Consider the following 18,750-nt stretch of genomic DNA (forward strand, 5'->3'; position numbering starts at 1 on the left):
AGTGAGTTGGTCGTGAGAAAGCTGCTTGCCTCTCTGCTTGGCTACACGGACCCCGTGCTGCTGTATTGTCTCCTCCACGGCCCTTTTTCTCCTGGCCTTGGCTTCGGATGGTCTCTACTCCTCCTCGCTGATCTCCTCGTCTCCCCAGTCGACCACGTCCTCTGGCTCGGGCTCGGCGTCGGGGTCGACCTTGTGCGACGCCGCGCGCCTCCGCGCCTCCTCGTCGGCGGTGCGCATCGCGATGGCAGTCTCGGCCTCGGTCCTGGCCTTCTGTGCGCGCGGATCGAAGCGGGCCTCCTCGCCGGGCTCGGGCGGTCGGAAGATGGTCTCCTGGCCAAAGGACGAGGCGGCGGCGCTGGCGAACCGCGCGGCGTGCTCCCGTCGCTGCTCCTCCTGCTGCCGCAGCTCCAGCGCAGCCTGTGCCCGCGCCCGCGCCCGCGCCTCCGCCTTGGCCCTCTTGCCCTCCTCTTCCTGCCGCGCCAGGTGCTCTGCCTCGGCCCGTGCCCACTCCGGGTCCTGCCTCTCCTCCTCCGCCCAGCCCTGCTCGAACGCGGCGAGCTCCTTCTCGATGCTCGCGTCGTCGTTGGCACTTGACTGCTGCTGCTGCTGCTGATCGGCCAGCTCCGCCCGCGGGTACCCTGCAGATCGCAGCTTTGCGAGACGTCCTTTGGCGGGGAGGATCTTGCGCGCGCCCGGGTTGGCTGATGCACCGGCCGGCTGCTGCTGTTGCTGCTGCTGTGTTTCGGCATCCTCCGCGGGTGCGGGCTTGGAGTCGGAGGCTTTGGCTTTGGCTTTGGCTTTGGCCTCCCGGGTGTCCATCCTGAAGTTGAACTCGGACACGGGCGGGGCGAGGTCCGGGATCGTCAGTTGATCCGCCGGCTCAGGGGTCGGAGTTGGATCTGCCTGGTTGGTTGTTGAGACGGGCGTGTGATTGGCATCTGCGGGGCCAGGGGTGGTTGGCGGCAGGGTAAGGACGAAAGAGGGAGCCGTGTTGGTTGTCGTGGTGGTGGTGGTGGTGGTGGTGGTGGTCGCGGCCGTGGTGCCCGTCGCTTCGGCGCCTTGGGTCGCTGTGTTGACCTCTTCTTCAAGAGCTGAGAAGTCGCCAAACAGGGAGTCGTCGAACCCGGATCCCTCGTACACGAGGAAGCTGAGCTCCTGTTCGTTCATGTCCGTGTGCTCCTCAGTCGAGTTGGTGATCTCTTGGTTGGGTTGTCCGGTTTGGGCTTCGGGACCGGAATTGACGCCGGCACCAGTAGCCACCACGGTCTCCTCCGCCGCAACTGTGGGCTCGGCCGGGGTTGCAGCAGCCTGGGCGATCAGGAGGGCTTGCTCCTCTTCCTGCTGCTCCTGCTCCCTTTGCCGCCTCTCGGCAAGCTGGGTCGACTTCTGGAGGGTGGCCTCGGCCATCTGGGCAATGCGGGCCAGCTCCTGCATCCACGCGGCGTTCTCGGTTTCTTGCTGCTGCTGACGGGCCTGGTCGAGTGCGACCTGCTCCATCATGGCCTGCTGCTCCTGTCGGGCCCGCTCTGCCGCCTCGGCCTGCTGCCTGTCGTGCTCTTCGATGGCGGCTTGGAGTGCCAGGGCCAGCTCCCTCTCGGCTTGCTCGTCGGCGAGTCGCTGGGCTTCGGCGGCCTCGAGTTCCGCCTGCCAGGCAGCGTGGGCCTCGGCATCGGCACGGCGGTACTGCTCGTCGATGGCGTCGAGTCTCGCCTGCTCGGCCATCTGGTAGGTGACCATCTGCTGCTCCCACGGCTGGGGGAGGTCGATGTGCATCTGGTCGTCGAAGGGTTCCGCCTGTGCGGCAGGTTGGTGCTGCTCAACCGTCATAGCCTCATCCTTCTTCCCCTCCTCTCGCTCCTCCTTCTCCTCTTGGAACGAGGCCTCGGGCATTGGCGTGTCGGCAAGATCTGTAAAGACCTCGGCCTTCTCCGATTCCTGAGCCGGCACTATGTGCACGGCCGTCTTCGGTTCCTCGGCAGCGAGTGTCGTGGGCTCAAGCTCCATCACCTCTCCTAGCTCCGTCTCCGGACCCGGGATCGGCAGGGCGAGCAACGGCTCGACCTCCATCGTCGCCTCGTCCTCCTCGTGCGAGGGTTCGGCTTCCGACTTCGTCGGCACGTTAATAAAGGCGACGTCGACCATCGCCTCGTCGTCCTCCTCTTCCTCTTCAGTGGAAGGGGAGGAGGAGATCTTGGGCTCCGGCTCTTCAGTCGCGATCGGTTCATCATCGGCCTTCACCTTCCTCTCCAGAGGAGACTCGGGTTCCTCAGCGATGGGGTCAGCTTCGGCCTCGGCTACACCCTGCTCCACCTCAGGGAGCTCCTCGGCGATCGACCCGGAGGTGACGGTCACCGGTTGGGCGTGCCCAATGGGCTCCGCCGTCTCCGGTTCTAGGCCACCTCCCTTGCTTCGACCCTCCCCCTCCCCTCAAGAAGAGGCTCGGGATCCTCGGGGAGCGCAAAACGGACGGCCTTCATCCCCATCCCCCTCGAAGAAGGCTTGGGTTCATCATCCGGCCGGTCCGCGGGGAAAACGTCAGCCACGGTCTTCGTCCCCTTCAAAGAAGGCTCCGATTCCTGGGTGGCGACGTTGGCAGCGGCGATGGCTGCACCAGCGTCTCCCTCCCCCTCCAAGGAAGGCTCGGGGTCGGCTGTGATGGTGGTTGTGGTGGTGTTGGGCTCCACGCTCAACACCAACCCGTCCAGCGGTGTCTCCTCTGCAACTGCAGACTCGACGACAGCCTTCTGGGTCGCGACGGCGGCGCCGGTCGCGCGCAAGACCTGGTTGGTCTTGTTGGTGGCCTCACCACGGGGGGTGCCGTGCCTCTCGCGGTACCGCTGGCGGGCGGCTCTGGCGCGCGCGGCGAGGTGTTGATGGACCTCGGCGCGGGCGGCGCGCCGCTGGGCGTCCTCGCGCTCCTGGCGCTCGGACTCGGCACGCTGCTCGGCCAGCAGGCGGGTGTGCTCCTGGAGCAGCCGTGTCCCCTAGACAGCGGACTGCTCCAGTTGCTTCCGCGCCTGGTCGAGAAGAGCCCTCTTGCGGCTCTTCTTCGGGACGGGCGTGGCGGCGGCGGCGGCGGCGGCAATCTCCTCGGGGGTCGGCGAGGGAGGGGGCGGCGGAAGGAGAGCGCGGTGAAAGCGCGGGGTCTGCGGCGGCGGTGGCGGAGACGGGGGCGAGGGGAGAATGGCAGCCGGGCCGGGGGAGTCGGCTTCGGCGCGCGAGGGGAGGGCTGCGGCGGCGGCGGCGGAGGGTTCGGCCTCTTGGGCCCGGGCCTCCGGTCGGCGGAACAAGGGCAACTGCCGGCAGAAGTTTGCGATCTGCGTCGGCCTGACAAAGCTTGTCGAGACCAACACAGCGCGCGCACGCTGCCGGCAGTCGCGGACCTGGTCGTTGATGGCCCGGATCTCCTGGGAGCGGACGGCAACTTGGCGCTCCAGGTCGGCGATGGCGACCTGGTTCCTCTCCATGGCGGCATCGAGCCGCGCGATGGTTTGGTCGGCCCAGTAGACGTCCAGGTCGATCCGGTGACGCAGGCGGAACCACAGACCGAGAGGCGGCAGCGGGCCCTGCTCGGGGGCCGTGATGGCGACCCGACCGGCGAACTCGGACGGCCTCAGATGCTCGTACCTGCCTTCGAGCCATTCGCGAGACTCGCTCCAGGCATCGGCGGCGTTCCGGGCAATCAGGGCGACCAGGTCGTTCAGCTGGTCGAGCCTGCTCCTCTGCGCGCTCCACTGCAGCTCCCGCGTGCGGAGGACGCGGCGCCGCTCGACCCGACGCCCCATGTCGACGCAGACAAGGTCCGCGAAGTCTCCGAGCCGAGCGAGCACCCGGCTCTCCCAGGCAGCGTACTGCCCCAGGATGGCACGGGCGAACGGACGGGCGACCGAGAGCAGGGGAGGGAGGAGGAGACGGCAGAGCACCCAGGAGAGGATGCCAGCGGCAGTGGTGGACCCGAGGGTGATGACGAACCCCCGGGAAGCGCTGACGACCGCCTCGCGGACCAGATTGGCCCGGCGAGTGGCCGCTGCAGAGAGGCACGCCAGGAACCGACTGGTCCCGGCGGCCACCACGGGGAGACAAACCCGAGCGAAGGCGAACGAGGAAGCCAACAGCTTGGCCGAGGTGAAGACTGTACGCAGATAACAAAGTTAGCCATCCTCCTTCTCTGGGGACTTTTTTTTTCGCATCGCGTAGGGTATCGACGGCGATCGATTTACGGGACGATCCGAGGTCGCGACTTACGAAACGAGATGCTGAGGACGACGCCCCAGGAAGGATAAACCTCAAAGAGGTCGCTCATCATCTCGAAAAAGTTCGCCTCGACCAGGAGGCGGAGGGCAAGCAGAAGGGTGCCGGCGTAGGCGGCGGGAGCGAGAGTCGAATCCATGGTGTCTGCGGGACGAGTATCGCCTTGTTAGCTCAGCTCGAGGTAGAATGCTTGTGTGTGCTCTTTTTTGTTTCTTCTTCTTCGTCATCTTCTTCTTCTTGGACTTCGAATCCTCCCGGCCGACGACTGATCGACCAAGCGACTGAGCGATTGGAACGAGCAAAAGTCGACGGCTTTGCGATGAAAAAGAAATGGGCAGACAACAAAAACGTACCGATTGAAAGTCGAGTAAAAACAAGAAAGCATAAGAAAGAATCCTTCTTGAGCATCGATGCCTCTTGGGCTGGCAATGTTGCTGTGGGAAGACTGCGCTGACTTTCGATTGACTTGGATTCGACAAAGGAAGAAAAGAGAGAGTTTGAGAGGAGAAGAGGATAGCTCGAGATGAATTTATAGTATGAATGTGGGCGAAGGCGAAAGCGAAAGCGCATGGCAGAAACCGAGCGTGGTTTTGATCCTTCTTGTTATTCTGTTCTGTGTTGTGAAGCCCTATTCAGCTTCGGATGAAATGGCAATAATAGTAGGGGTTGGCAATAGTAGGGGTGCGCATCTGCACGGGTGAGAAGGACCCCCTTCGTGGTTGCCAATGGCAGTGATTCACCGCGACAGCATGCCTCGCGCCGGGGGATGGGGGCCAGTCTGTGAGGTCACGCAGAGGGCGATGGAGAGAACAATCTTCGAGGGTTTTGAGACGGCCCCTGAGATGATGAGAGCATGGCTCGGCAGTTCTGTTGCAACCTGCTCACCACTCCTAAGGAGTTTCTTTCTTGTAAACAGACGCTCACATGCGATATGCTCCCTCAAAGCCTGGGCAGGGACACTTTACTTAGACCAGACCTCGAGAGATCTACTTCGGATTAAAAACCTGCCGTAAGCAGCTCGAGATCTAGACTCGGCTCTCTGAGTTTGAGGATCGTGTCTGTGATGCTAAGCAGGATCCCGGAGAATGAGGAAGTACAGGACCAGTTAGTCTCGGTCCGCAAGAAGGAGAAGGAAATAGAAAAATAGGAAGAAAAGAGAGCCGCTTGTCATATTCGGTCCGTACATAGCAGAAAAGTCAACCGAGGATGCTGTTATTATGCGACGATATATGGCATGACGGTTTGTCCCACAATATATTCCTCCCACACTCGACATGGTTGTACTTGATGACACGCTGCCAAGATCACTACGTAGTACAGTCTCTTAAATCTGTTTGTCCTGAGAGATAAAGTTGAAGAAGAAGAAGCCTCGGTTTGGTAGGAGACTCTGCAAGTCTGGTCACTGTTGTCATTGACAATTCATCACAATTCAAGGATACCGGAGACGTAGATATCCTCGGCATCGAGCAGGGAGCGAGCACACCTTGGGACCCGGGATCTCTTCGAAAACGCTTCTCACGGTAACCGATGCTTGAAGAGTGAGACTTTTTGCTTCTATCTTTTTTCTTTCTTTTTCCACTTCACCAAGCTCGATACAGAACTTAACAGTTTGCAGGTGATCCGAACCGGCATCCATCCCAACTTGTCTAGACGCTGCCGAGTCAGCAACGTCATACTTTTTTTTTTTCGCTTCTCCTACAAAAAACCAGATCAATGTGAATATTTCTCGCATATCAGGCTTTCCTTGACAAACATAATGCGGACACCTTCAGGAATTGCGTCCTTCCACCGGGATCATGTCGGTTGTTGTAGTGCGTCACATTTCAGGGGCTGAAGTCTTGGCGTCATTCGAGCACATCTCCATCCTTGTGCCTGATGCTGCCCTATCCTGGAGTCTCTGAGGAGGATGCAGTCGTTGAACAAACTCTTAATCAATCGACAGAAAATTCTGCAGCCATGTCACCGGATTATTCTTCTTCTGAGCCAGCGATCGCAGCACAAGTAGTGCCATGACTGAACCGCATTGGATGCCGTTACCACGGCAACGCAGCATCACCACTCTCGCTCGCCGGGCCATACGGAGTACTCATGAGAAGATTCGTGACGGAAAGATGCAGTCCAAGAAGGAAAAAGAGAAGAAAACAAAAGAAAAATGCATATCTCTAATTCATGATGCAATCCATTTCATTCGCCACGGGGTATCGCATCCCAGCCCATGCCATCCAGGCCGCGCCGCCGGATCCTCCAATCGTGTCCATGCACAGACAACACCCTGCCCAACCTGCCCAACCAGCAAAGCAAAAAAAAAAAAAACCGCTCCAAAAAAAAAAAAAAAGATGGCGCATTCCAAGGTTCAAAATTGCTGCCTTCCCTTGGCCAGCAACCTCTCATGCAGCTCTAGCACCGCCTCGTCCCACCCCGCTCCGACTCCCCTGCCGAGTCTGCTTCCGACCCTCCCCGCCAGGAACTTTGTCATCTTGCCCGCGTTGAACTGCTCCCCATACACCACCCTGACCTCGGGCGTGACGACCACCTCCACTCCGCCGTCACCGTCACCGTCGCCGCTATCGCCGGGGCCTTCCGCCGCCTCCAGCCGCAACACGGCCTCGACCCGCGTCTGCAGCGGCACGAGCAGGACCGACGCCGTGACCCGCACCGACTCGCCCGCGGCCGCGACCGAGGTGGGGAACGACAGGTTCAGCCGCCGGATGTGCTCGGCCACCGCGCCGGCCTTGTCCCATGCCGACGAAACGATGCCGAGCATAACCCGTGGTGCCATGCGCTCCTGCTGCGCGCGGAGGAGGCGCTCGCGCATCTGGCGGAGGAAGAACTCCTTCTCCGGCGGGCACGGCCTGGGCGTCTCGGCTATGTAGCGCAGCTGGATCGGCGCGCTCGGCGAGACGGGCTTCTGCTGCTGCTGCTGCTGCTGCTGCTGCTGGTGGAGAGAAGCGAGGTCCAAGACGAGCTCAATCTCGCGTTTGTAGCGCATGGTGATGGCTAGGCCGGAGATGGAAGAGATGGCCCAGCCATGTTTCTTCTCGATCGCATCAGTCTGGGCTGCGTGGTGTTAGCAGGATTGTAACCGCTCTTTGTCTGTTGTGGCTGGCATACCCTTGTGCTTGTTGACCTCCTCCGAAGACCACCCGCGGCACTCTTCTCGGATCTTGTCGGCTTCCCTGATCTCCTCCAGATACTGCTGCTTTTGCTGCGTCAGTGATTCGAGGCCCTGGACCGACTCGTCGAGTTCTCGGCGCAGCTGCCGGAGCTTTCTAGTTTTCTCTTCCATGCTCTTGTCCACGGCTACGAGCTCAGCCCGTGCATCCTCGAGATCCTGCGGGTCGGAGTCTGCAAGCTCCCGGGCGACCGCTTCAAGTTCCCGATGTTCGAGCTCGAGTGCCTCTAGGCGTTTGACCATATCCGGTAGGACAGACGACAAGAGTTCCTGCTGCTTTGCTAGAAGCCTATCGTCCTCGTCCATGCCCTCCGCGGTCTTGAGGAGGCCCTCCTTTAGGCCGTCTTGTAGCTTCATGCGCCACTCGTACCACATAGCTTTGCTGAGCAACCTCGCATGAGTCTTAACGTTCTTGAATTGGTTGTCCATCAAGATCTTGAACTCGGGCGAGGCCGTCATGTACTCCTTAAAGAGAGGTGGGTTCTCCTCGAAAGTTTCGGTCTCGATCTCGCGGACGATGCGGCGGCCCTCAGAGATGTACTTCTTTAGCTCGCGGCAAGACTGTGAGAGGCTGTTAGCAATATGTTCCCGGGCACCGCGAGCCTGTTTCTTCATCTTCGCCTTACGTGCTGATACAGCTCTAGCATGGGCACCGTGCACGCGCCGGCGACGACGCATCTCTCCAGAGACAAGTCGTCTTTCGCGCCGGCGGCTGCGCTCTCCCTCGATGCGTTTGGAGCGACCGTGTGCCTCCTCTTGGTCGTGGTTAATTCCATGAACCTAATGCTCGTCATGTTGAGGAAATCTCGAAGGTGAATCCGCTCCCCGTCATCGTCACGCTGCGCTTCCGCCACATCTGTTGTCAGGGTAGGCTCGTTGAAGTTAAAGGTAGTCGTCGGCTGGTCGTCAGCAGCGGCTCGAAGGCGGCCTTGGTCTGTGGGCGTCGTCGCTCTCTGCGGCGACTTTGCCGTGGTAGGCGTGACGTTGCCCGTCTCTGAGTTTTCTGTTGGCCTGATGCTCGGCCGTGTCTTCCTGCCGGTCGTCGTCTCGGCCTTTGAGGGCGGCGATTGAAGCCTGATGTTCTTGACGGGACTGCCCTGGTGCCCCTTGAGTCGCTTTACGCCATCCTGTTCCTCGTCGTCCTCGTCGTCCTCGTCCAGCTCGGCTGGCCGCTTGCCGAGGAGGCCGCGGGCACTGCCAACGTGTAGGCTCTTCCGCCCCCGGAGCAAATTCTTTTTCGGGCTGAGCCCTTGGATCATCTGCATGAGATTGGCTGTTCCTTCCCGATCCTCCTGAGAACCGCTGGCGCCCCTACTGTCCTCCTTTCCGTGTTCATCCTGCTCATCTCTATCAATTTCGGCCTCCATCTGACGCGGATCGGCAAAGGCAACATTTCGCCGCGGATTTGTGGGCTGGCTGGGCACAAAGTTGCCGGCCGCTTCTCCAATGGATTCCCTGCGGTCAAAGATCTCGGCCACTCGCGGCGAGCCCAGACCCGGTCGGTCAGCGCCGACCCCCGACAGCCGCCGGCCCTGCGGAGTCAAAACAACACGGGGAGTGCTGAGCCCGGTATTGGGGTCTTGACGGAATAGGGATTTGGCAGGGGGGCGTGGTGTAGTCTTGATTGGGGACGAGAGATTGCGCATAGGGGAGCTAGACTTGCTGCCAAGGACCGAGGGTGGCGTCCTCGTTGGGCTTCGCTGTGATTGTGGGACGGTCCTCTGGGGAGAGGGTGTCAGCCGCATAGGGGAACTGCTCGGTTGCGGCGGTGATCCTGCAATTGGTGACGCTTCACGGGCGGGGTTGGGACGCAAATCTCGGTCCTGAAACGGTGAACTCTCAGGGTTGGCATCTCCGTCTGCATCGCTGGCGCCTGGTCGCTTCGGGGATGCTGCGCGTTCTGCGGTCCGCGTGATAGAGGGATGAGGCTCATCAGCTTCCTGCTCCATAACTCTCCTTGCCGCGGATCGCGATTCCGGAGTGGATGCTGATCTGATAATACCCCCTACAGCCGTTGTCATGTCCATCCCCATAGTTTGGTCTGCCTCTTCCTCTTCCGCTTCCGCGGGGAGTATCCGCCCAACATTCGTTGTCATCTCCATCGCGGCACCGTCGTCATCTCCGTCTTCGGCGGCCATAGTCTGCCGCCGACTACTTTGCATAGCGCCCTTAGAAATGTTTCCCGAGAGCAGACCGCCCACGGCGGTCGTGAGTTCCATGGACATGTCTTCGTTGGCATCCGTGCCCTCAGGGCTCCCCTCAGAGACCCTGCTCTGTCGGATACCACCGACCGCGGTTGTGAGATCCATGGTCTGCTCGCCGGACTCGCTCGGCTCTGGCTGAGGATCGGGGTTGACGGATTTGCGGCGCAAGAACGCCGTAGCCTTCGAGAGAATGCCGCCCAGCGCTGTGGTGACATCCATGGACAAGTCCTCGTTGATCTCGTCCTCCTTGTCGGGAGATGGAAGCTGAGGATACAAGACCCCGCCCACTGGTTTAGTCAAATCCATGTCCACGCCGGTGTCCGAGCCCGTGTCGGCAGCGCCGTTCGCTGGAGCGTGGCTCTCACTTGCGCTGTTCTGATCCACATTTTCCCGCGAGGGATTCTTCCTGCCCCAGCCCGCGAAGCCCGCGATAACCTCCTCGTCTTCACCAATGCCCTGGGTGACAGCACGCCGGGCGGCTAGCCGAAGGTTCTCATCCAGACTTGCACTAGAGTCCCCGTCGTAGGTAGAGCGAGGCGACATCGTTGACGCCGATGTCATCTCCTCAGCCTCAACCGTCATGATGGTCCCGTCCTCATCACTGGAGCCATCCATTTCCACCGCGTTTATCTCGGCTACGCTGTCGGCATGCTCGGAGTCGGAATCGTAAACCGTCGATCCGACGGTGTCGTCAGAGCCGTACATGGAGGAGGCGGCCGAGCTCCGCCGGCGCCTCCTCTGATGCAGGTCCCTCTGGTTGGCCGGAAATTCGTCCACATGCTCTTCGACGTCATCCGGGGGTGTTGATGGAGGGTCCGAGTCGGAATGCTGTTGTTGGTGTTGCCGGCGCGTGGAGTCGGTCGAGGTCGTGGAATCCTGCATTTCCTCGATATCGTGGAAAGTGTGTAATGTCGCCTCGGCGGCGAAAGAGACGCGGCGGTTAGCGAGCGACTTCCTCCTCGCATCCCTCCTATCCTGAATTTCCTTCTCGAGCCTGGCACGCTCTCGTTCCTCCCGCTCCCGGGCAGCAGCCTGCTGCTCCTCCTCGGTCCGCAGGGCAACCTTAGTTCCCCCGGCCTCGTTCGCCGCACCGCTGCCTCCGGACGTCTGTTGCGGCTTATAGGACGGAATCTCTGGAAGAAGGGGCATTGTCGGCTTCAAGATAGACCGCGGCGTTGGTACGGCAAGGGACTAGACAAAATCAGCAACCCAACTCCTAGGACAACGGCCTCGGTGTCGGGAAGAGGGAAACCCACAGCTCTGCGGTTGCCGTTGGCCTTCTTAAGGGGATCGAGCTCGCCAGGTCCCATGCTCTTGCTTCGTGACTTCTTCCGGGTGCCGCCTATCGAGCTGCCCACATCGGCTGTCGCATTTTCCTTATCCAATGACTTCCTTGCCGGGGGTCCTCCCCCTATCGACTTCCGCGTTCGCCGCGTCGCCGGAAGCGTATTTTCGGCTTGTGACGCCATTCTCGCACCAAGAGCCTGCGACTATGTTCGCGATGGCTGTGCCGGGCATGAATTGGTATGATGGGGGCGGCGCAAGTTTCAAATGGAGACTCAACACTAACCCCGTTGCCCTGTTCCCGCAGAGGGGTTGTTGACACGCTCGGCGCGCCAAACACGCTGAAGGAAATCAAATGTCAACAGAAGACCCACTCGGCTGCTGCTCACCAGGGGATTGTACAGTGTCTTTTGTACTGTACGTGCGAATACACTGTGTGGTCCCGGCTCAAACCTTTTGTGGCTTGTGCGCCTCTGCCACAGCGGGCAGCCCCGGTAGCACCAAGCCCACAAGAAATTTTGGCGAAATTCCTCAACTTCACTGATTGAATCTGCGTCCCCAGCCAACAGAAGCGCATCTTGTCTTCGCCCAACCAACAAGATGGCTACCGAACTGACCGTCCAGAGCGAGCGTGCTTTCCAGAAGCAGCCGCACAGTAAGTTTCTCTTTAGAACGGCTGCGTTCCAGAATTGCAGCGCCGAGTTCGCAATAGGTTGCGGGCACTGACGACGGCAACCCGACTACAGTTTTCCTCAACAGCAAGACCAAGGTCAAGTCTACCCGGCCGGGCAAGGGCGGTCGGAGATGGTACAAGGACGTTGGTCTGGGTTTCAAGACCCCCAAGACTGCCATTGAGGGCCAGTACATCGGTACGTAACGAAGAGCGCGCGCGCACACACATTCCCCAGCCGATCGACTCGCTCCGATTCCACGCGACAACAGCCATGCTTCGCCGATCGAAAGATGGATCTTGCGAGGAGAGGAGGGCCACATTGGGACCATTGAGAACAGCGGTTGACTGGATCTTTCTCTTTACTCTGCAGACAAGAAGTGCCCCTTCACCGGCATGGTCTCCATCCGCGGCCGTATCCTGACCGGCACCGTCGTTTCCACCAAGATGCACCGCACCATCATCATCCGCCGCGAGTACCTTCACTACATTCCCAAGTACAACCGGTACGAGAAGCGCCACAAGAACCTGGCCGCTCACGTGTCTCCGGCTTTCCGTGTGGAGGAGGGTGACCAGGTTACCGTTGGCCAGTGCCGGCCTCTGAGCAAGACGGTACGTTTGTCTTTCTCTTGGGTGAATCCCGGAACTATTATTTGGCCTCGCATTCGCGGGACGATGCTCGGCCCCACCATCGCCGCAGAAACTGACAGACCGTCACAGGTGCGGTTCAACGTTCTCCGCGTGCTTCCCCGGACCGGCAAGGCGGTCAAGAAGTTCAGCAAGTTCTAAATAGTGGGCGGGGTCTTTTCATTGGGCATTTCTGGCGTGGTTTTGCTTTGAGGGACTTGAGCTTATCAGAAACGGGACGGCCAGGCAGGGAAAATGACTGCTCCGGGGGGACATGATCATATGTCGTAGAGGCAGTTCTTGCTGAATGAAATCCGCCAAGGTGAACTTGACAGGGCGCTATGATACCCACGCCGAGGGGCCATGTATTGTAGCAACAGTTTCTGGCGGAGGGGCTCGCAGAAGACGAGCCGAGATAAGACTGATAGCCCTGAACAGACCACCCAGTCAAGCACATTCACTCCCCCCTGCGCAGAACTCCCATCCTCGACGTCGACCGGAACATGAACGTACTCCTCGGTTATGTCAACCAATGAGTATGACCAAGCCGAGCCAATCGATCTGCCGTGGACGATCGTCCACATTAAAGAAATAGGTTAGTCCTGAGAGGAGCAGCGCTGATAACGGAGTGAGTATTTGCAAATCACCCAGGTGTTGGGAGGTTTGTAGAACTGCATCTCTCAAGCAGGAGTAATCGGGGTGAGAAAAAGGCAATCGGGCAGACATCGTAGTTTAACAGGTTACGAGGAACACAAAACACCATCTTCCATATGGGAGGCAAAGATCAGTTTCTGACGCCCCTTTGGAATACTTCCCGTGGATTTAAAAAAAAAAGAAAAAAAAAATAAAAGGAGCCCCGAATATCCGAACCGTTTCACCGACTGAACCGAATCAATACAAAGGCATAACCCACCACGCCCATTCTCCCATCAAATCAAACAAACAGAAATTCCTTTTTTTATTGCCCCACCCTTGCTCATGTTTCGATGAGCTCGCTCCGGCTACATACCCTCACCCGCAGGCGTACTCCCCCCGGCGCTCCCCGCCTGCTCGACCCCGTGAAACGCATCCCCAAACGCCGAGTCCTCCAGGTCTAGGTTGAGCTCATCGCCACTCGGCGGCTCATAGCTGGCGAGCGCGTCGCCGGCGGTATCTAGATCGCCTAGCGAGCTGAAGTCGTTGTTATCAAGGCCGCCGGGCGTGGCGGCTGCCGAGGCGGGTTTGTTACCGCTGCCGCCCGCGACGCTGGTGGCGTTGCCGGTGGAGGGGGCCGCGGTCGTGGTTGCTGGCGGCGGTTGGGCTGTGGAGGCGGTGGTCGTCGCCGGGGGGATGGCGTCGTTTTTGGGGACGACGGCCCAGTCCCCGCTGTCGGTGCCCTGGTCGGGTGCGGTGGCGGTGTTGTCTTTGGGAGCTTCGGCGTCGGCCATCTGGACGTCCTGTTGAGCTTGCGCCGGCGGTTGTGAGGCGGGCGCCGGGGATGGCACGTTCAGGTTGGATGGGGTGGCTGCGGCGGAGGGCATGGCGGAAAGGTGGTGTTGTGGGGTCGGGAAGCTGTTGATGGGTGTCGAGGTGGACGAGAAGCCGCTGTGCATGTCGAGGAGGCCAGCGGCTGTGCCGCCCATGTCGACGTCAGAGTCACCGACCATGACGCCGGACCCAGCCTGAGAAGGCTGCCGGGACATGGAGCCAGGTGGGTTGGAAGCCGCCGGCGCTTGGGGCTGTGGTTGAACTGGCTCAGGGTCAGGGGCCGGCTGCTGATACCCGCCGTCTTGTACTCGGTGAACGTCGCTGACGGCGACAGCGCGCTTGCCTATCAACTCCTCGACACGAGCGACAATTTCGTCGAGCGACTTGGTCGTTCCTTGCCACTGGCTGCTGCTGGATTCCTCGCCATCCTCAATCCTTCCCTCGAGCCGCCAGATCTCGCTGCCGGTGCCTTCTGTGGCGGAGCGTAGCTCTTGTTCCGCGAGCTTGATGGCGGCGTTGCCTCTGAACTTTGCCACGGTTTCCGCGTGTTGGGCTTTCAGCCGGTTGATCTCCTCAGTTACCGCGGCATTTCGCGCCTTGACACGCTCGCGAAACTGCGCCGCTAGGCCCGGATCGAGGCGACCAGTATACGGCTTCTTGGGGCCCGAGACTAGCGCATCGGCCCCCTGCGCCTCGAAGATGCCCTCGGTGAGTGAGGCCAGCTCGCCTTTCCGCCCAAGACCAAGATCCGAAGCCTCGATCTGCCCGATGCGGTACGGTGAGGAGAGGATCTCCTCCATCCACTCGTGGTTTTGCTGGTATCGAGCCATGCTGAGCTCGCGCGGGCTCAAATGATCAAACATGTCACCGCGGGAAACATCCTCCTCGTCGTCGAACGCAGCAGCCTCGTTGCTCTGGAAGCCTGCACCCATCATCTGGCCCTGATGACCCGCGGGAGCATGCCCGCCCCTCCTCTTCGGCGTCGGGCCAACTGCCGGTGCTCCGTGAGGAGGATAAGCCATGGTTTGTGGGACATGGCGTTGGGGGATCGGCGGCGCATACATTGACTGGCCGCGTTGAGGGAAGGGAATCTGCGGCCAGTTGACGCGGTCCGACAACATGAACTCCTTGCGGACGATCTGGCCCATCTGGAACAGGTGTGAACGGAAGCTCAGGATGGGCTGCATTGCCGGCGGTATCCCAATCGCGCTAACGGGGAGTCTGTCGGACTTCTCGGCTGGGCCGTAGTGGACGATCCAGAGGTTGGGGTCAACCTGGGGCACGTTCGGAACCGGCACTTGGGGAGGGCAGAGTCGGAAGCGCCGCCGGGAATGTATCGCAATCTGCTCGCCCATGCGGTAACCCGTCCTCTGGAAATAGATCTCGAGCACCTGTTACCCCGGTCAGCTCCTGCTCCCTAAAGGTCCGTCGCCGCTCCAGGGACAGGGATGGTGGCTGCCATACCAAGCCGTTGCCCGCGTTCTGCTGAAAGGAGACCTCGGGCCCTGCCCACACATACCCGTCGCTGGCAAACTCAGTGCCCCGACGAGCGGTGGGCTGCCAAGTCAGGAATATGGAACCATCTGCCGGGCAATCAAGGTAGGTCCAGTAAAAGGGCGCGGTGTCGCGGGCAATCTTGGGCGCCTGCAAGAGCCACTTGGTTACCTCGGACAGTTCGACCCTCGGCATTGATGCATATCGGAACGTCGACAACAGGTGGACATGCGGAAGCTGTCGAGCAGAGAGTCAGCCCTCCTTTGCGACGATGGGAAGGGGGCGCAAATCGCGAATGCGCAAACATACCAAGTCCCCATGGACGTTCTGGCTCGGGTCAACAGCCATTGTAGGTCCCGAAAATGCTGTGTTGGCCGAATGAAACTTATCGAGATAATGCCAGAGCTGATGCGATCATTCGGGGGCACAGATTTGTGAGCTCTGGTGCGAGGCGACCTTCAAAAAAAATTCACCGTGCAATAAACCGGCGTCGTGGTCGCGAACCCGGGTTTGGAGTTGACTGGACTTCCGTCGCGCCTTTCGCGAATTGAAACGAAGGCTAGTCGGCAACTTGGCGACCTTTGCCAAGACCCCACGGCGCGGATTGAGTCACGTGAATAACCCCCCAGCCTCACCAAAGTACTGTGTAACTACGGATCCGTACGGAATAAAACATAAAGTACATCTCAGGAGGAAGTACCATGGAGTGTCCTGCAGCCACCAAAAAGCTGCACTACTATGCCCAGTGCAAAATCTTGCATCAAAAAAAGGATGTGAATTCATCAATAGTTTCTATTTCCCATTTTACTTTACGTTAATTTCGTAAGGTGTCCTTCCAGAAGACCCCCCAGATTCCGTTATTAAACCGAGCTGCGCTCTTACACCTGATATGTCGACGCAGAAACATTGCCGCCACGTCCGGTCCAGTTGACGTGGATGTCCTTGCCCTCCGGGTACTTTTCATTCGCCGCCTCGGGCTTGATCCGGAAAGTGTGGGCACCGAAGTAGTCACGCTGCGCCTGCAGCAGGTTGGCCGGCAGGTCCTTGGTGCGGTAGCCATCGAACCACGACAGGGCCGTCGAGAAAGCCGGGGTCGGGATGCCGAGGTAGGCAGCCGTGGCAACGACATCTCTCCAACCGGGCTGCGCCTTGTGGATGGCCTTGTTGAAGAAATCGTCGAAGAGCAGGTTCTCGAGATCCGGGTTGTTGCGGTACGCCGCCGTGATGTCCTTAAGGAAGACGGAGCGGATGATGCATCCGCCGCGCCACATGAGGGCGATCGAGGGCTTGTTGAGCTTCCAGCCGTACTCACGGGCAGCCTCCTGCATGAGCATGAAGCCCTGGGCATACGAGATGATCTTGGACGCGTAGAGGGCCTGCTCGAGATCCTCCAGGAATTGCTCCTTGTTTCCTTCGAAGGTCTTCTGGCGGCTGACATACTGGAGCTTGGTCGACGCCTTGACACGCTCGTCCTTGATGCCAGACAGGCAACGGGCAAGGACGGCTTCGGCGATAAGAGTGACCGGGATGCCCAGGTCCAGAGCGTTGACAGAAGTCCACTTGCCGGTACCCTTTTGGCCGGCCTTGTCGAGGATCTTCTCGACAAGCGGGACGCCATCGTCGTCGTTGAAATACAGAATGTCCCGGGTAATCTCGATCAGGAAGGAGTCCAGGACTCCCTGATTCCACTTGGCAAAGACGTCGCCGATCTCCTTGCTGGTCATGCCGAGGCCGCGCTTCATGATGTCGTACGCCTGTCACGCGCTCGTCAGTCGCCCACGCCTCACCAGATGGGACACCGACGTGTTCGCTGTACTTACCTCGCAGATGAGCTGCATGTCGCCGTACTCAATACCGTTGTGCACCATCTTGACGTAGTGACCAGCACCTTCGTCGCCGACCCACTCGCAGCAGGCCTCGCCCTCGCTCTTGGCAGCAATGCTCTGGAAGATGTCCTTGATGTAAGGCCAGGCCTCCTCGTTGCCGCCGGGCATCAGAGAGGGGCCGTACCGAGCACCCTCCTCGCCGCCGGAAACACCGGAGCCGACGAAGCGGATGCCCTTGGAGGCGAGGTACTTTGTCCTGCGGTTTGAGTCGGGGAAGTGCGAGTTGCCGCCGTCGATGATGATGTCGCCAGCCTCGAGCAGAGGCAGCAGAGTCTCAATCCAGTCGTCTACGGGCTTGCCAGCTTGGACGAGGAGCATGACGCGGCGGGGGCGCTTCAGCTTGGAGACGAACTCCTCGACCGAATGAGCGCCGACGATCGACTTGCCCTTGGCCTCGTTGGCAAGGAAAACGTCGACCTTGGACACGGTGCGGTTGAACGCGCAAACAGTGAAGCCGTGGTCAGCCATGTTCAGGATCAGGTTTTGGCCCCTGCACCCCGAGGTCAGCGTCAATCCGGCCGAGCCGGTTCTGGTGAGCATTGGAAGTTGGGGCGGCAACTTACATGACGGCCAGGCCGATGAGGCCGATATCAGCGCTGGCACCATTGTTAGCATTTTCATCGGACTGTAGCAGAGAGGTGCCCGCTTTGGGAGCGCCGCCAACGTTGATGTTCGCTAGGCGAGCGCTGGAGGGGAACTCAGTATAGGTGGTTGTAGGAAAGCTCCATGCACAACGTCATGCCGGTCGTCGGCGGGCACGCATCTGCGCGACGCGCGAGATACTTCACAGACGAGGGGTTCTTGGAGGGGTAACGCGAAGGTGCGGGGTGGCTTGACATTGTACTTACACTGCGCCAGACATTGTGAAGGTTGCTGTCTAGGAGTTCTTGGGGCGTTGAGGTAGCAAACTAGAGCGTGGTCGCTGGAAGCGTTCGCTGCTGGAAAGTTCTCAACTAGTAAGACGGCAAGGAGAAATTGGCGGGGTGAAGTGGATGACGAAACGTGCAGGTTTTAAAAGAAACGAGAGCGACCCCTCCGACATCATCGGTCAATCGCAGCTACCCAAGGATGGCAGCCACTAAGGCCACCTCACCTACGGATAATTGATTACTCAGGAAGAAACCTCCCGATCTAGCCTCCAACGGCCGTTGTACAGTACAAAACTAAAAGTTACCTAACCTAATACGCTGATTCGGCATTTGTGTCCAAGCCCACCCCCGGCCATGCAATACTCCTCCAAACTCGTTCATGCAGAACTCGTTTTTGAGGGATCAAAGGCCGTATGCCCCGTCCGCCCAGCCCTTTCATCAGTAGCTGTACCACTCCGAGTTTGAGATTTGAACCCCTTGCCTCACTGTGAGGTCATGAGCTGCAACACGGGGGTACCCCGGAACGACCCTCAATTGACAGGCAACTGGGCCTGGTTGACTGAAGGGGCCAAAGAAAAACCCCCCTGCCGGTACCTCCTTGGCTGCCGAATCAGCATGGGCAAGTTTAAGGGAAAGAGCTTCTAAGTGGATGTACATACATGTTCGGGCCATTTTCGCCCGGCAAGAACACGGTATGATAACCTGTTGGGTTTCGAAATTCGAGCTGCAACAGGAAGAAGCGGCACAGCCAGGCGGGTCAGGGAGCCTTCAACCCCTTCCGGTTACGGATGCCGCCATGCCGACCTGGGCAGATTGCAAAACAACA

The 18,750-nt window shown here is 59.7% G+C and overlaps 6 protein-coding genes across 6 annotated transcripts; 1 reads left to right on the plus strand and 5 right to left on the minus strand.

The window, feature by feature from the left end:
- Window positions 1–114: 114 nt before the first annotated feature.
- Window positions 115–4,390, minus strand: MYCTH_2122970 (uncharacterized protein; the record flags this gene model as incomplete). The annotated part of the gene is made up of 4 exons (XM_003659294.1): window positions 115–2,390; window positions 2,465–2,966; window positions 2,991–4,132; window positions 4,246–4,390. 4 exons carry the CDS (start codon window positions 4,388–4,390, stop codon window positions 115–117), a joined length of 4,065 nt encoding a protein of 1,354 aa, XP_003659342.1.
- A 2,214-nt stretch (window positions 4,391–6,604) lies between these two features.
- On the minus strand, window positions 6,605–9,372 carry MYCTH_2050996 (uncharacterized protein; the record flags this gene model as incomplete). Its single annotated transcript, XM_003659295.1, has 3 exons — window positions 6,605–7,308; window positions 7,363–7,984; window positions 8,512–9,372. The coding sequence occupies 3 exons, from the start codon at window positions 9,370–9,372 to the stop codon at window positions 6,605–6,607; spliced, it is 2,187 nt and encodes a 728-aa protein (XP_003659343.1).
- A 177-nt stretch (window positions 9,373–9,549) lies between these two features.
- On the minus strand, window positions 9,550–11,096 carry MYCTH_2031956 (uncharacterized protein; the record flags this gene model as incomplete). The annotated part of the gene is made up of 2 exons (XM_003659296.1): window positions 9,550–10,818; window positions 10,884–11,096. Coding segments are annotated over 2 exons (1,482 nt in total), but the record flags the coding sequence as incomplete, so codon positions are not given.
- A 326-nt stretch (window positions 11,097–11,422) lies between these two features.
- On the plus strand, window positions 11,423–12,663 carry MYCTH_2088473 (uncharacterized protein). Its single transcript, XM_003659297.1, has 4 exons — window positions 11,423–11,566; window positions 11,658–11,780; window positions 11,955–12,193; window positions 12,302–12,663. Exons 1-4 carry the CDS (start codon window positions 11,512–11,514, stop codon window positions 12,368–12,370), a joined length of 486 nt encoding a protein of 161 aa, XP_003659345.1. The 5' UTR covers window positions 11,423–11,511; the 3' UTR covers window positions 12,371–12,663.
- Window positions 12,664–12,766: 103 nt separating this feature from the next.
- MYCTH_2296246 (uncharacterized protein) lies at window positions 12,767–15,700 on the minus strand. Its single transcript, XM_003659298.1, has 3 exons — window positions 15,479–15,700; window positions 15,140–15,406; window positions 12,767–15,066 (listed from the first exon to the last, which is right to left on the minus strand). Exons 1-3 carry the CDS (start codon window positions 15,515–15,517, stop codon window positions 13,210–13,212), a joined length of 2,163 nt encoding a protein of 720 aa, XP_003659346.1. The 5' UTR covers window positions 15,518–15,700; the 3' UTR covers window positions 12,767–13,209.
- Window positions 15,701–15,821: 121 nt separating this feature from the next.
- On the minus strand, window positions 15,822–18,417 carry MYCTH_2296247 (uncharacterized protein). Its single transcript, XM_003659299.1, has 4 exons — window positions 17,904–18,417; window positions 17,619–17,741; window positions 16,990–17,545; window positions 15,822–16,923 (listed from the first exon to the last, which is right to left on the minus strand). The coding sequence occupies exons 1-4, from the start codon at window positions 17,915–17,917 to the stop codon at window positions 16,048–16,050; spliced, it is 1,569 nt and encodes a 522-aa protein (XP_003659347.1). The 5' UTR covers window positions 17,918–18,417; the 3' UTR covers window positions 15,822–16,047.
- Window positions 18,418–18,750: the final 333 nt, after the last annotated feature.

This window comes from Thermothelomyces thermophilus, chromosome 1, assembly GCF_000226095.1.
Source record: "Thermothelomyces thermophilus ATCC 42464 chromosome 1, complete sequence".
In the NCBI taxonomy this organism is placed as follows: domain Eukaryota; kingdom Fungi; phylum Ascomycota; class Sordariomycetes; order Sordariales; family Chaetomiaceae; genus Thermothelomyces; species Thermothelomyces thermophilus.